Raw genomic sequence first — 17226 nt, forward strand, 5'->3', positions numbered from 1 at the left:
GGGTTAGAAATGGAAATTAAAAATCAGAACATTTGAGCTAAGATTTTCAAAATTAGTTTTCAAGGATCAGGAATTTTAATCCTCGATTGAGCACACAGAGAAATGTGGACTGATTTTCAGAGACAGAGTCAACCAGAATTTTATGTTGGTAGCAATTTTCAAAGCTGTTTTTTTTAAGAGAGCCTCAGGTTTTAAATACACAATTACAGGTACAAGGCCCAGATTTTTCAAGATATTTCAGTATCTTTCTACTCAGTGTTACAAGGCATAAGTGATCTAGGTACCCTAGTGTGTAAGTGATTATTGGAAAGCTTAAGGTTGCTAAGTCACTTTTCCAGAGGGAATGTGACTGTTACATTCACTTAGGCCTTGTCAGACCTAGTGGAACAATGTGTGAATACATATAAACATTTGCTGTTTGATGGTCTGATTCTGCTGATCATCTGAACTCACTTCGGCAAATCAGGTCACTTTGGGCTAGGTGCCTGATTACTGACTTAGAAGACTAGCTTTAGGTACTCAGACTTTAAAAACTGGCATTAAATTTTAGGCAAACTTGATTTAAACTCTTATTGATAATATTGTCCTTCAACTGATGCAAAAACAGGCTCGCCAAAGCCCTGCAGCTTCCTTCCGCTATGGGACACTATCTTTGTGTGTATTCTGAATCCTGTGTGGTGACTATGGGAAAACATCAGTATATGAACACCAAAAAAAAATCAAGGGATATTTTCCTTGCAGAGGCCATATGCTTGATTTGAATTCATGAAGAGGCTTTAAGTAGGGCATTACATCTCGTCAACTTTTGCGAGCAGAAGTGTGGTAGGAACCATTCTGATACGTATGCGTGACCAGCACCATATGGCTTTTTCATGCTGTTTTTGTTTGTTTACTTTTAAAGAACATTAAAGTTTCATATTTAACCACTCAAAAGATAACACATGCCAGAATTAAGATGAGCGGTACAACCGTAATTCAATCCACTTGTGTAAATCAACTGTTATATAGTATTTAAAGGCATGATCAAATACTGGTTTTCCACTGGACCTTTTTCACATTCACTGAATAGGCAGTTAGTCAACATTTATTTTATTCTTCAAATTGAGTATGGGACTGCTAGCAAAATTAGTTCAACCATTGCACAAGACAAAATGCTAAATTTCCTCCAGTGGAGGCATTCCTCTGTGGAAAGCATTTTTGTCTTGCTTTCGGTAGAATAGCTGACTATGCAACACTTTACAAACCTAGTGATCACACACACAAAAAAAACCCCAAACCCACACAATTAATAGCTGCAAAAATTTGGGCTGAATTCACTTGCCCAGCCTTTGTAACAATTAGCGTAAAAGTAAAACCAGTTTCCTCTATAATAAACTTGTCTTTTATTGCCGTTGGTTTTAAGGACCCAATACAGCTGAAAGGAGATATCAGTAATCTCTTCCTTTATGTTCAGCACCTGCAGAGCCGTAAAACCAAATATCAGTTTATTTCATTTGTCTATTAAGGGCAACAGGATGGGTTAGATGCTACTGAGGACCAAAACAGAAGAAACAGGAGACAACACAGGTTGATCTCCAGGGCCAGAATAGCTTGTCTTGGTGCCTATGGAATAAATCTGAAAAAAGGATACCACTTTTTCCCCAAAATCTCAAGATAAATTTTCTAAGCTTGCAATTAAACAAAAAAACCCGGGGGTTTTAACTTGTAAGGGGAACAGACTTGATTTGAAATCACAGAGAGGCTGTAAATACAACATTCCTGCCTTGACGGTTTCTGAGAGTTACTTTTCAGAGCAGAAATGTATTTGGAAGCATTTTGATATACAGTACTATATTTGGGCTATGCGTTTACACTGTCCTAAGTGCAACAAAACTGGGTGCTATAACTAGGTAGGAAAGTAAGTATTACTATTCCTGTTTCACAAATAAAGAAGCTGAAACACAAAGGTCAAAAGATCTTTCAGCCACAGCCATGTAGCAGATCAAAATAACAAATACGATAATATACGATAAAATACAAAGAGTCTTTCTGCAAAAATGTCTTTCAGACCAAATCCTGAGATTTCTATTCATTTTTCATCCAGGCAATCTCCTGGTGTCATTGGTAGGAATCTGTGTTGCTGTTATGTGAAAGCAGAATGTGGCCTTAAATACTTTGGGATTTGGTCTGGTATTTAGAAGTATAATAGAGTATAATAAGGTAAACATTCTTTATTGTTTCCTATGCCTTGAACTGATCTATGGCAAGCATTTTTTTAATTACTTCTAATCCTCCCTTGGCTTTCTTTCATAGATCATCCCACATTAATGCCTTATGTGCCAGCTCTTAAACAGTTAAGCTGAGGCAATGTTATTCCATGACTGCTGTAATAAAAAATCTCCAAATTTCACCTCCATGTACAACTCCTGAAGATTTCTGATTATTTTTTTCTTCTTCTTTATTTTAGGACAATTATATGCAGAAAGATGGGCAGCAAACAGCAGAGCGTGAAAGCCATTGATGTTAAAATTGAAACCGAGCCCTTTGTGAATGACCAATATGATGCTTTTTGTGTTAAGGATGAAGGTCAGCATTGATATACTATTGAAATAATGCACAGTCATCACTGTCTTCCAACATTAGAAGTTTTGCCTTCAATTTTTCTATTGCTGAGTGGCAAAGGGGAACATTAACAAATTTTTAAAGTAAGCCCTTGCTAAGTGAGACAATGGCTACAAAGACATTGGTTGCAGGAAATAAATGGCGTTATCATTTTTCTTTGCTGCAGTTTAGCAAGTTCAAGCAGCACTACTGATTTGGAAGAATCCATTCTGGTGTTTGCAGAATATATATTATGGAAAAAAAGGCACCAGTATATCTGAGATACCAGAAGCATCTCCCATACTCAGCACTGAGTTGACTATAACTCAGAAGTCCAGCTTCCAAACACAAAACATGGCATAGTTGCATATCTATCAATATATAATATTTGTATACAGATAGCTGTATTTCCTCCCTTTTTTTTTTTTTTTTTTTGTTAACAAATGTAGACCAGTCCACTGGGGACTCTGGTATGTCATGGTTGATTCTGAAAACTAAACTATTCCTAATTTAAGTTGATACTTAAATTTCTTGATATTCAAATGCAGGAACCCACAAGAAAAGATGGAGTCCAAGGGCAAAAAAATGTTACTGATAGGCAGGACTGTATAAGGGAGTTTGGGAATCTCTGAAACAGATTGTTGATATCCTCACTGCTGTTTCGCATCTCACTTCAAAGAAAAGCAGGGAGGCAGGTGGCATTTACTGAGAAACAATAAGCTCACAACACAAGGGGGCATTTTAATAAGGAGTTAGTGGTAGCAGTGAGAATGAAAATATGCTTTACGGCAAAAAATGTGACAGAGGTTGATGCATGTTTGATGGACACCTAGTCAGTCAAATATTGCAGTTCGACCAACCATCCTCTTGAATAACTATCATGCTACTAACTCTAGGCTCCGTGCTGCTACGAGTGATGCCAGCTTCATTACCCACTTGGTAATGCTGTCACACAAGCACCTTTGTGCTGTCTTCCATGCTGCTTCTCACATATAAGAGCAGCTCCCTGTAAACATCTGCAAAGCTATCTCATTGTCTTCCTTCAAATCTCACTTTGTCATGATCCCCCATAAAGAAAAAGCTTGCCGTGGGTCAGACAGCTGTGGCGGGCTGAAATCATAGCTCTGACCACTATTGTTCCATTGTTCCCTTGTGCTCCCCTGTCTGCCTCCACCTGCTGTCTCTTAGCTTACACGTAGACGCTGAATCTCTGGGAAGGAACCATGTTTGCATTTTGCATTTGTTTACTGTTCACAGTCAAGGGGCATTGGTGCTGATAAGAAAATAGGCTGACAATATCTTTTTGAAAAGGAGCATTGCATAATACTTAGAAGCTGTGCAGTTAAAAGTCGGGAGGAAGTTCATATTGGTTGCCAGGAAGAGACAATTTATTAACAACTTGTTTTGTACAAGGCAGGGAGTTTCCTGATGACAGAAGGGGATGACCATGCCAACACGCTCATCAAATAGTACTTAAACACAGAAATATTTCTGGATGAAAATAAGGTCCCCTCATCCTTGAATATACAAAAAAATTTTGGATGCAGAGTGGATGTTTGAATAAAAAGGCTTAAGCAAAGTTGTCTGGCAATGAGACTAGTCTACAGCTGTTATGAGAAAAGAACAAAGTCCATGAAGGAAATAGCCCTTCATGTCTAGTGAGGTAAATGGATGCTGAAGATTATTTGTGGGTTAAGGAAGTGCCCAGCATTTTGTAGAATGAGATCCCCCCATTCAGAATTCCCTCAGTGGTGTAGGTGTCTGTAGAGATATATAAGTCATTTCAAAGTGGTATGTGGACAACACAGATTCAAAAGCTGTTGCTGCAGGTTGTGGTACCATCTGACATTGCCACTGATAGTGGTATCTGGTTTAAAATAAAAATAATGAAAAAAGGAATCACTACCTTACAGAACGAACAGGGTCTACAGGTCACTTACATATAGAAAAGCTTGTTGTATCTATGATAGTGCAGTAACATGCATGATTGATAGTACAAAGTAATTTTTTGATGAAAGAACAACCTACACCTCAAGGATGCCACTTTCAGTTCTGGGAACTTTCAGTTCCATATCATCCAACCAACAATCCAAAGCCCTATCTGAAATTCATCTGGTTCTCTCTCTCCCGTGTTTCTTAACCTCATCTCTCCCCGTCATCTCCCCACATTCACAATACGCTCAGCTCCCTGCCAGGTCCCTGCAGGGCTGCCTGGGCAAGAGGCAGCACATGCTGTGGCTGGCTTCGAGGTATGCTGGTTTGTACCCCTGTGTGCAATGCTGGTGGGCTGGCCAGCACTACCTGTGGGAGCAGGTAAGAGCTGAGGTCCACCTGTGTACCTCCCAATGGAAAAGATACCTAACTTAGTACCTTTCCTCTTTTTAATTTATTTTACTAAATTGAGTAGAAATCTAACAGCTTTGAGACCTCTTCCTCTTTGTCAAACTTGGCTGAAATCAGCCAAAGGTTCAGACAAACTGGCAGATTGAGGGCTGACACATGGAACAGTCACACCAGCCTTCTCTTTCTTAGATACTAAGTCAATAATAACTCTCAGCAACTCTATTTTCAGCTCTCAGGGTTGTGCAAAGGACATTTCAAAGCACTATGAAACTTCTAATACAGATCATTACAGAATTTCCTTCTAAGGCCTTGATTTACAATTATTCATTACTTCATTAACATTTAGCCCAAGGATGAGTAAGGTGGAATCAGGGCTGTGGTTAGATGCTGGGAAGAATATTAAGTGTACTTACAGGATCAAACTTTTACACATAAAAAAACTGAAAGATACCTTTCTTTTCATGCTTCTAAAATTGTTTTTGTTCCATACACACAAAAGAATCATAGAAGGCTTTAATACTAAGAGTTATGTTTTACAGGGCAAGATGTAGCTGAAATTTTTTATGATTGCTGTGTGTACAGCTGCAATTTTCATAGTATGGAGAACTGTATATCTTCTCAATTTCTTGGAAAAAAATGTTTTATGCAGTCATCAGAGTCAGGAAGACAATTCTGTATCAATTTAGAATCCACTGAGATCAGAAAGTTTCTCTCTTAGCCTTAAGTGCCAAAAATTGCCTAAAAATATATTAGAATCTGCCTATTTGGAAAAAGAAGTATCACATGTAAGCCAGACCTGGCCCACAGGGTGTATATTTAACTGTTCTCCATCTAAGCTCATAAGAAAATGTTTCTAAATATAAAAGAGATAAAACAAGAAAACCAGAAAACTGTGAGCCTAGAATTTTTCCTAACAGACTTTTTTTATTATTATTTTTTCCCAGGAAAGCATACCATTCAATTTCATATGTATACCATCATCATGGTTGTCTTTCTGGTATTTTTTTAAATGCAACAATGGAAAGATCTTTGTTAACAGCGCCCAAGTTTTACCGGTTCTTTCTTTCTGTGACCCACTGATATTTACAGCCAACAAGTAAGATCTCTATTCCATAAGGCTTTGATTTGCTGCCATCATAGAAAAACTCAACAGGCAGCAATTTGTAGTAGCATACAGCATAAACACCAATCAAATTTTGTTTAACATAACTGCTGGCTCCAGGAACTCATCAAAAGTTGATGGATTATGTACCTATTTCAGTTTGCCTTTTTCAGCAGTAAGAAAAAAGAAATTAGGGTATTCTTTATGACAAACATTTTAAATGTACTTTAAAAGAGCCATCAAACTACAATTTGCTTTATGTAATATTTAAACCATCTCTTGTCATGCTTTGCTATGAGTATGAGGTTTTTCATTTTTTCATTGCTACAGTTTTCTTTTCCACAGCTTTGCATATAGCTGACAGTGAATTTCCAGCTACCTGGTGATGTCATTTAAACTAATAAATGAAGTTATTCTTACCAGCTCTATCTGATGAAAGAGGTATTGGCATCCTAACATCAGTAGCTTACAAGCAGTACTTATATTGGCTGTTTAAATTTTGGTTCTTTGTACTCTATTTCAACTCAGTATTTTTATTCCCCCAACCCCCCAAAAAATTCCATACAGTTTAGTTTCTCTGTAGTCAAGAAGAAAAACAAACATCCACACTCATCTTTCATAGGGTTGAATATTACGAGTTGCCTTTTCTAATTTCTTAATGACAAGACGACATCCTAAAAATTCCAGTGGTCTCTCTAGAAAAATTCTGTTGAATTGAACTGTTGTGAAAGGGGATATTTTATGTCAAAGGGGATGTTTCATGTGAGCTTACAGAGCATAGTACACAGTTAAAGTAGACATTGTAGATAATCAGGTTTCAGTAGTTTCTCAGTTCTACCAAGTGGAGTGGAAACTGAAGTTTGCATCTTTTCTGAGTTGATAATTTTTTCCATTGATCCTAGGCTGTCGTTTCTGTAAACAATATTTTATCAGGCTGTCTCAAACAACCCTTACAAACTTATAACATGCATCTAGTTTAAGTCAAGAAAACGCTTCTGGAGGAAACTGGATTGGAGAGGCGGAATGTTGTTTCTTTAAAGTGACTTGTGTTGACTCTTTGCCAAAAATCATCTGTCACAAACTCCTTTCCACATATGGTTTCGAGTTAAAGTTACTCTTCAGAGGGGCCATAATTCCTAAAAGCCAGTCAAGACTGAACGTGCTAACTGTACTAACAAGATGCATCTTAAATCCCTTTTAAAGAAAGGCTATTGGGTCTCTATGAGATCTGTAACCAGAATTATCACTAAACTTAATTAATATATCTGTGCTAAGCACTCTCTTATCTTCACTGTGGCATTTATCCCCATTCAGCTTTTATATTTTGCCTCTATCCTGAATTCCACCCATGTATATTAAGCTGTTTATTGACTGTGGTAGTAATTTTCACCAGAGAGAGTCTATGCCAAATTACTGCTGACATGAGGATCTCCTAGGTACTTCCACATTTTCATATATCTGTGCTACGCTTTTTGCTGCATAGCCTAACCATCCTTGTTTACTAGAAGTAAGTCAACTATCAATGCCCTATTAGACATTTGACCTCACGATCAATATATGGTTCACTGCATTTGCAAAATCTCTTCGTGAAATGGCATACAGAAGGTCACCTGCCAAGTCTGCTGCTTGCAGCTAATATTAGGACACCAGAGCACCCTGCAGTAAACTTAGGAAGGGTCAAAATTTTCAGAACTGGATTCAAAGTTTCCAAGTTCAAGGATGTGATCTCTCACAACCAGGCAGAGCATGGGATCCCCTGGATGGGGCCTGAGTGCAGAGCAAAAACAATGAAGGACATCAAGCTCTTGTACTGGGAAGTGTGCATTGGGCTCATCTTTTAGCAAGCACCGATAGAACATGCCAGTTTTATGAGAGACTGGATGGGATGAAAAGCAGTGCTCCACATGGAGAGTTCAGACCCTGCTCAGCACAGGAGGAGGAACCAGGTCCTCATCTAGCGCCGTCACCACTGCAGGCAGCCTCTGTAATCTCCTTACAAAGAGCACTGCTATTCCTCCTAATGACAGACTGCTGCTGCCAACACACCCTCTGTCACGCTTCATGGCCCATATCTGCCTCCTCTGTTCCAACATGCAAATTGCCCAAATGCCAACACTGAGCACAGACTGTTACTCCAAACAAATCCATGCTTTGCCACTTCCTGGTACAAAGGCTGCAAACAAAAACCTGAAGTGTGCCCCCAAAAGTGGCTCATTTTAATGGGCCAATATGTCTTCTGTACATGTACCAGAAAGAACAAGTATGACAAAATGCTGAGGACGAGTTGTCAAAGCAGCTGAGATTACAGCAGCAGTAAGACCCTAAATAAGATGCAACCCTAAAAATACCCATACATCTTACACAAGACAGAGCAACAGCAAAATGGGTGTAGGAACTCAAGTACACCTTTGCAGATTATCAGCTTTTACTTAGCCTTGTCCATTCAGTCACCTCAATATGCTCCATAGTGAAGACACAACCTTAGAAAATCTTATACAAGACATTCAGAAGTTCCAAATGCAATGTTCATCCATGAACATCTCTGAAAGCCCTCTTTTTCCTTCCATTTATATATCCAGACAAATTGCTCTTTCAGGATCTCCTTATTCTCTGTTATCATATCTGTTGCCAAATTCTACAGTAAAGAACCCTTCAGCTTTCTTTCTTTCCTGGAAGGTTATAATGTGCTTTTTGAATGTGTTTGCCATAAGGTAAATGTATTTAAGTAATATAAGCATTAATATTCTGCTTCCTCCGGCCACATGATTAAAAAGCAAGGCTTTGTAGATAAGAATACCCTCTGACAAATAATTGTCCCATACAACCTTGGAATCAATACTTCCTCAGAGTAGATATACAGCTCCCATTTGTACTGATGAAAGTGAGTACATAAATAAAGTATGCAAAATGCAGGGGTCTGTAGCTTTTCTACGAGGCAATAAATTTTTTTTTATTCCTTTCATCCACATCGATCTCTATTCATCCTACCAGTTCACAGGAAACGCATTAGTTGCTAACTACTCCTCACTTCCTCAGATGCCAAGCCTGCATGAGACTGTACATAAACTGAGCTTTGTGCAGCCACAAGAGCTTGTTTTTTCTGTCAGTGTGTGTGTGCATAACTCCCACTAACTTCAGAAGGTGTTAGACAGTATATGTATGTGTACAGAATGGAGACTTCAAAGCTTTGACTCCAGTAATGTGACCCTTAGCGGCAGATGGTTTTCAGCACACCCAATTAGAAGTGATTAGCCAGGTTTAACAGACAATTTCTAAAATTCTGGTCCAAAATAACTGTCATAGAGCATTCATATTTATCATAGGATATTCATTTCATAACAAGGCTAACAACCGACAACATACATACTTCGTATTTTGTAAGCAAACATGTTTTTACCTGTGCCTGGATCATAAGCAGACAGGTTATGGGGAAAACTATATCAGGAACTCTGGAAATCTTGAAGGTAGCTCTTTCAGCTTCAAAACAAAAGTCTTACCAAGAAACAGAATCTTTGTTATCCAACTGAGTAATTAGCTTTTATACAGAGGCGAACTGTTTCAACAGGAGAGATCAATACCAGAACACAGAGTTGACCCTGAGTTTGCCATATTCCACATAATTACCAGAATTCCTGAGGTATTAGCTATTAAACTTTTTTTTTTGGGGGGGGGGTTGTTCTGTATCAGGACAAAATCAGGTTTTGAATCTTCAGTTACTTTGGCAAATGGAATAACTGTTTTCTTTTCTACAGTCAGTAAGGTCTCTAGAACCGCTGGAAAAATTCCAAGATTTGAAAAATAATATAGAAGAGCTTATCCATACCAAGACTGCACCCTTTGTCCCCTTGGGTTTCTTGCTCAGATCATGTCCTTGCATTGTAGATTTTTTTTTCTGTAAACAAGAGATATCCCTTTCAGAAGGGGCTATAAAGAATCTGGAGAAAAAGGCAACATGGCAACCTCCTATTCAAGAGCACTGCTGGGGGAGGAAGACCTTTGAGAGATGAGAACCCGCAGTGCCCTAGCACTTCCCTAGATGATCAGGAACAACGTTGCTAACAATAGACAGGATTTTTGAAATCTGAAAAATAGAGTTAAAATTCAATTTGCACTCGTGTTGGCAGTTGTCTGCTTGATATCTGCACTTCTTTCATGCAGAAAAAAAGTTCTAATAAATCAATTTTGTTATTGTTTTCAGTCATTTTTACTTTCTGGTACCTAGTGCTGCAAGCAGAAATACTGTCAAACAACATCCTGTTAGATTTTCTATTCTGATAAATTTAGCTCTCTTTAGATTCTCACAGAGATCAGAGCTGTGTTACCCCCGGCCACTATTTTTTATAGGTTAGGTGTCTCTTATGGGGGAAATTTGAGTATCTGGGAAGAAACTTCTAATTATAAGAAATAAAGGAAGATTAGAGATGGTTTGAAAAATGACTGGGTCATTTCTCAGCCTCTGACGGCTTACTACAGTGAAGCAGATACTAAAGTGCTAGTCTCAAACAATTTCATAACCTTTTTTGCAGTTATGAAAAATGACTGTGTGCAAGCATTTGCTATCCAGTCCCAACCTACACAAGCCCTTATTCATGTTATAGAAGCAGGCAGAGAAGATAGCTACAGCTTGACTTCCTTGGTTGACTTGCAGAAAACAAAGCCCCACTAGATATATGTTACATCACAAATATAGCCCTGTATATACCTTCCCAGACACAACTGTACTTATTTATCAAGGAGTATGAGGGCATGAATTGGATGAAATGTATAAGTTCTGTGGATTTGTGTAAATTTATCTTCCTGGTTACTATTTTAGTACCATAGTTAGCGCTGCAATTAAAGACTTATTACACAGTCTCTGCAGGCTCATTTCTTTTCTCTTTTCAGACAAACCATGTGGGGACCCGCCGTCCTTCCCTCACACCATCTTGCACGGTCACACGGGCTTTGAAATGGGGGACGAGCTTCTGTATGTCTGCGCACAGGGGTACATCATGGGCAGCAAGGAAAGTGCTTTCACACTGCTCTGTGACAGCTGTGGGGAATGGTACGGCCAAGTTCAGGCCTGTGTCAAAGGTAAGCTCACCCAGCACCCAAAACGCAGCACCGGACTGTCACAGCTTCCCAGCAGTCCAGCCGAGACTTACTCAGGCTTAATGGAGGGTCTCCTGGGTATTTTGACTTCCAGCTGGAGGTCTTGATGGTTAAAGCATCACTATCTTCCTGTATTTATGTCGCAGCTGGCCCAACAGGGCTTTTACAATACTGTTAATAGTCATCGCAGTGAACCACATGCGTCTATGAGCAGAGAGTTTCTTTTTGGGAAGCAGGAGCCATTTACAATAAAAAAAGTGTAGTGCTTTATGCCATATTTATTTTTGCTGTATCTGCTAAACCCAGTTTAGCGATTCATTGTGAGTCTTATCTCAAGGTTATCATTCAACTTCTGCCTTCCACATCACCATCTTCCTACTTTTTCCCCCCCGAAAGACTTTTTCTTTAGTACTAAACACAGTTTTCAATTACTAGAAAATAACCCTTTGGGAAGAACCTTCATCTAGTTATTCAAAATCAGAACCAGCCCTTTCTGGTAATTGGTTGTTTATAATTTTGTATGTGCTAATTCTTTTTTCAGTGTACTTACCTGTTTACTGCAGGAAAGGGATTACTACTAATGTGACAACAAATATCACAGGTATTTTTTCAGAGTAGTTCAAGACTCATGTCCAGGCAGCATTAGTGAGCCAAAGGCATTGTTTGCCAGATAGAGTGCATAATGCAGATTTTGTACGTCCTCTGCTATGTTTATTTTCACATGAAGCCACAGAGTTGCTACAGACCAGCTACTGAAATGAAAACCCAATATTTGTTCTTGCCTTTGGGAACCTAAGGCAAGAACAGAGAAAAACCTATATCTTTTTGTAGAAACACACTAAGCATGGCAAACATATGCAAATAACATCTTTCTTTCCTTACCGTAGACATTTTTAGGTGGTCCATGATTTTATCACCTGGTCACCATCTTAATATCTTCACATGACGCTACATGCGGAAGCCCCTCAGGAGCTAGATTTCAGATTTTGGAACATAGTGGAGATTTCTGCCCTTCTGGGGCCCAAGCCTGTGAAAGCACCAAATTTCCTCTCAGTTCAGTCCCATTAATGCAGAAGCCGATCCTTTTAAATGCCCTTCTCACCTTCCCCATGCTTTAAATTTCCCCAGATCTCTCCTTCCAGAGGCCTGCCAGTATCGAGCAGATTCTCGTCTTTGAAGGTGGCCCAGAAACATACCCGCAGCTTTTCCCCACATCGTCTCCTTGTGGTTTCTCCTCAAGTGCGTGCTGCTGACTAGCACATCTTGATCCCTGAGAGAGCATCCTCCTTATGGTCAAGAAAAAGTGCCTTACAGCATTTTTTTGGAGCTCTCTCAGCTTTTCAGTCTCGTTTGTTCTTGCTGCCCGCCCTGCTACCTGCTGGTGTTGTGCAGCCCCTCGCCTTCCCCCACCTTCACTGGCCTCTCTCTGCCCCCCCCCCCCCCGTCCTTCCCTTGCATAAACCTCCATGCGGCATTTCTCCTTGGGCAGAGGGCTGGGGAAGGAGTCTGACTTTTGGCCTTTTCTTCCGGCCTCTTGCCCCTGCTGGGCACGCGTCCCCTGTCCCACCGTGGCGGAGTTCCCCTTGCGCTTGCGAGCAGCCATCACAAGAGCAGCCCATGTCAGCTGTTCCCCCACCGAGGGGCAAGCCCGAACCTGGGGAGTTCACGTGCCGTCCTTCCAGAGGGGGTTTCTACATTCATGAAAAATACGCTCACCAGCATTTTAAAATTCCTTGTATTACATCTCTGAATTTGAGTTTTGTGAAGTTTTGCTTTTGCACCGTCTAGGTCAGATGGAGTTGACCATCCTTTAGGTGTTCTTGGATTTTTATTTGGGATGCAAAAGGATAATACTGTAATTCTCCATCTTTCAAGCCCTAGGTTTTGTCTACTGGCTTGTAAAAACTCAGTCTGGCTCAACAGCTTTAACTAGTCCTTTCCTATTAGTTGCATTAGCACTTTTAAACTGCTGACCTTACCTATAGGATAAATGCCACTCCCTGTAGTAGCTTAGGAAAATTAAAGACATACATAAATTAACAGAGCTGCCCATGCCAGAAGAGAAGTCTGTGACAGAGTGGTAATAACGTGTAGAAGTACAATTAGGGTTAGAACTAGGCAGTGAAAATTAAAAGTAAAAAAAAAAGCATATTATTTTTAATTTGCTTTATTAAAAAGCACACAATTTTTATCATGTACTTTGCTTTCAGAAATTTTCTCTGCAAACACAAAAGTAGCTACCTAGACATTTCCTCCTTTAAAAGAATGGATGTGGAGTTTCTTACCAAATAGCTTTACTCAAGGAACTGGGGCTTAAAAAAAAAAAAAAGCGAAACCAAACTCAATAAAAACTCTGGGAAATGATAATAAAGGCTTTTCCTTAATTTAAAGCTACAAAAAATCTGCCTTTATATGTTTGTTAGTTAGGTTCTGCAACAAACTTTTAACTTTCCCTTTGTTTAAACGTAACTTAAATAGTACCATGCATACAGATTTGGATGCAATCCAAATTCTTTTACTTTCTCTTTCTCATGTTATTCTACTCAATGCATAAAGCTCAGAATTATTTCAAAATTTCAGAATAGTCCTGAGAGAATATTTTTTTTTTTCAGAGAGGCATCACACCTTTAAGATGATATTTTTGGCAAAAACATATATATTTTAAACAAAGGAGTGGGCTGATATACAACTGGGCAGATGGAAAAGGACAGGCTTCTTAGAAGTTGGAACAGAGTGAAGCTATCTCTGTTGGCTTCAGTTAGCATATCCCTTTCAGAACATGTATGCCTTAATGCCCAGGATCTTGCTAGGAGTTATTTTTATTCATGAATATGTACCGCCAGGTGGTGGATAATAAGGAGAAAAGGTCAAAATAATTCTTAGTAAAAATGAGTTGTGTCTGTGCACCAGGGAGCTAAATATTCAAAACCAGCTAAATGGTGTAAAGATACCAAAAAATATTCGGACTTCTTTCTGAACTATTTTAGCTTCCAGAACTGTTGTTACAAACAGCAGTTCAGATGATTAAGTGAAATACTGCTGCAGAGGAGGGAGTAAGGAGGGAGAGAAGGAAAAAAAGAGTATCTACATCCAATAACCCAGTGGGTCTGAATCGCCTGTAACCTCCACCAAATTGATACATATTTTTTATTCACTGGGTTTAGTGGAAATGCTAATTTTATCTAACATAGAAATAAAACTGTATTACACCAGAGTAAGGAAAGGAGAGAATCGAGTCATTTAAGTTGTGCGTGTTTCACTGTTTTCCCTATATAAATAGTCTATTTCCCCTGTTTTGCCTGAGCCTTTCACACAGCGGCAGGGGAGAGAAAAATATTTTTAAAAGAAATAGGAAAGTGTGGTTGTAAAATCACAAACATCAACACTGTAACTTGGGAGCAGATGTAATATTGTGGATTATAATTTTTAAAATGATTTAAATGTAGATTTCCTGCTGAGGAGCTTCCTCTGATTAATGTTTTTAAAACACTTTAAGGACTTGGAATAGAAAATATTACACGTGTTCTATGAATCATTAATAATTACATATTCAATCTTCCTGATCACAATTCCTTAGGAAGGGATCTGTTACAAGAAAACCCAAATGTGTTTGTTTTTTAATGTTAGAGTTCATTATTTAAATAAATAAAATATTTTGTGAAAAAGAACAAAATTTAGAGTTTAATTAAAAGAAGCCTGATTTACAGTTGATAGATATATTGGGGTCATAGTAGAGATGAGAATCATTAATTAAATACTCCAGAAGACAGCATACACACACCACTTTTCAGGTGTTTTGAGGCAAGAGAGTAACTTTACTGTTGTGAAGGCTAATGATGGGGCTTACGGAGACTTTACATCCCTGGTGGCAGAGTGGACCATTTCTATTCTAACTGGCTCATGACAGAGGAAAGATGACCATAGAGCCACTTCAATGAACATCTGAGAGCTATATTTAGCTGCTTGTAAGCTGATAGTCCCCTGATTCAGTCTGCTCTGGGTGAGCAGCTGGAAAGTAATGCCCAGCGCTTTTATGCAAACACAACAGAGCCACGTGGAAAAAACTCTGGTCAGATATAAGAAGGTCTGTTCCTAAATCTGGCAATGTCTTTGAGACTGCGGGCAAGTCAACTGTGCTGTTCTCTGCTGCTTTTTCCACCTCATCATCCATGAAATAGGGATAATATTTATCCAGCTTCATGATTTCTTTTGAGACTTGCAGACATTACAACTATATATTACTGTTCTAACTGCCACATTCTAATGCCCAGCTTTCCAAGCAGAATCTCTGACTAAAGAACAGTAATGAGGTTTCTGTTTTATTTGTGTAAAATTATTGGATCTACTTTACATTTCCAGTTGCTCAATAAGAGCAGATTCAGAATCAGGGAACTATCATCTTACCAGGGTCTAAATATAGCACTTAGGTGTTCATTGAAGTGGCTTTATGATCATCTTTCATCTCTGTTGTGAGTCAGTTAGAATAGAAGTGGTCCATTCGGCTGCCAAGGATGTAATTGCAGTTGGTATAGTTGGCAAACCCATAAATTAAATGGAAAAATACATTATGCATCAATACTCACATAATCCAAAATATACTGGCAAAACTTGGCTACGAGCATAACTGAACAAAATCATTTTGGGGTTATACTAAGTGGATTCTGGATACCATAAAGTGTGTTGTAAATTAAGCAAACAATATATTGCAAATGGCACACATGAGGTAATGGACTGTAATTTTTAATCAAGATGCTTTTTAAGAAAAAAAGTGGCTCTGTACAGTTGGTGTTTCCTTCACTTTCTCATCATGAAAAGCTGCTGTGTTCTAGCTGAAAACACAGGGATATTCAACCTAACAAAGCAACCTTAAGCAGGGAACAGGGAAATAAATGTTTTTGCAGTTTATTATTTTTTTCTATTTATTTCTGTGGAGAGAACATACTTGTTTCACAGAATATATCCTGAAAATTGGCATTATAATAAGGTCTGAAAGCAGACACTCTGTGACATTCTGTGGTTGTCCTACAGGCAGAGGGACTAAACCAACAGTTGCCAAACGACATTCTTTTTTTTACTGTTGGTTCAGTATCAGCAGTGTTAATGCTAATGTTTCAGTGGAGGGATCAGGGCTGCATTGTATTAGGCTAGATCAAGTGTCCTCAAGTTTGCTTCCTAAAAAAAGAAGGTAGATTAGATGGCTGAGAAATCATGCCATATCTCCGCCCTGTAAATGTAATTTATCCTTTCTCCTTGACTCTTTTTTCTTTTTCTTTTTTTTTTAAACTATAAGCTTGTGGCAGGAGAGGTCATATCTTCTGCACATCTAAGGATTCTATCCAGTATGAACACTTGGATACTTTTCTAATATATTCAGTGCTGGTCTAACTTTTCCACATTGAGGATCATTCTTCTTTTGACTTCAATGTAAGGGTGATTCAGCTGACATTGAACACCTCTGAAAGCTTCATCTACAACCCTCAGTCTTTGTGCCTCATTACACATAGTTCTGCTGAATTTTTAAGAATACAATTGATTTGCATTCAAGTGGTCTGTAAGCACAACAAGCCAGCATCAGTTAAATCTTTTTTTTTTTAATGTGGAAGGTAAAACAAAATGTCTCTAGCTTTTATTATTATTTGGGGATGCTTTTTGTTTTTTGGGGGGTTTTTTGAAAGTGGAAAGGGAGAGTTGTGACAGACAAGTAAAATAAGCAGCAAAATATGTCCATGGCCTGTAAAAACAAATGTCATGACAAGCTTTGATTCTTTTTTCAGGTCTGTTACTTACCTGCTGTATGATTAATGTAAAGTATCGATCTGGCTTGAACTTATTCTGCCAAATCAAATTAGTTAAAAAAATTACGATGGGTTATATAACAGCAAGTTTCCTACTAGAATGAGAATCATCCTCCCTCTTGTAGCTGGTGTAAAAGACAATAGGCAACACAAATTCTCTGTAGTGTACTCTGCTTGGTTTGACAGAAACATGATCAAGTACATCTGCCTGATCCAATTCAAATGGGTAAATCTAGTAGTACACAGATTTGACAGAACTTAGGCAAATCAATCTAAATGTTCTGTACCATATCCTCCACACCTTTAGAGACAGGT

General features: G+C 38.6%; 1 protein-coding gene across 1 annotated transcript in view; it reads left to right on the forward strand.

Moving 5' to 3' along the window:
* The window catches only part of SUSD5 (sushi domain containing 5), a 43567-nt gene that overhangs the window by 20567 nt on the left and 5774 nt on the right, over window positions 1–17226 (forward strand). Inside the window, exons 3-4 of the mRNA XM_013948109.2 lie at window positions 2447–2565; window positions 10910–11098. Of these exons, the coding sequence (XP_013803563.2) occupies window positions 2447–2565; window positions 10910–11098 (308 nt within the window). The remainder of the gene's footprint in view (window positions 1–2446; window positions 2566–10909; window positions 11099–17226) is intronic.

Source organism: Apteryx mantelli, chromosome 2, assembly GCF_036417845.1.
Source record: "Apteryx mantelli isolate bAptMan1 chromosome 2, bAptMan1.hap1, whole genome shotgun sequence".
Taxonomy (NCBI): domain Eukaryota; kingdom Metazoa; phylum Chordata; class Aves; order Apterygiformes; family Apterygidae; genus Apteryx; species Apteryx mantelli.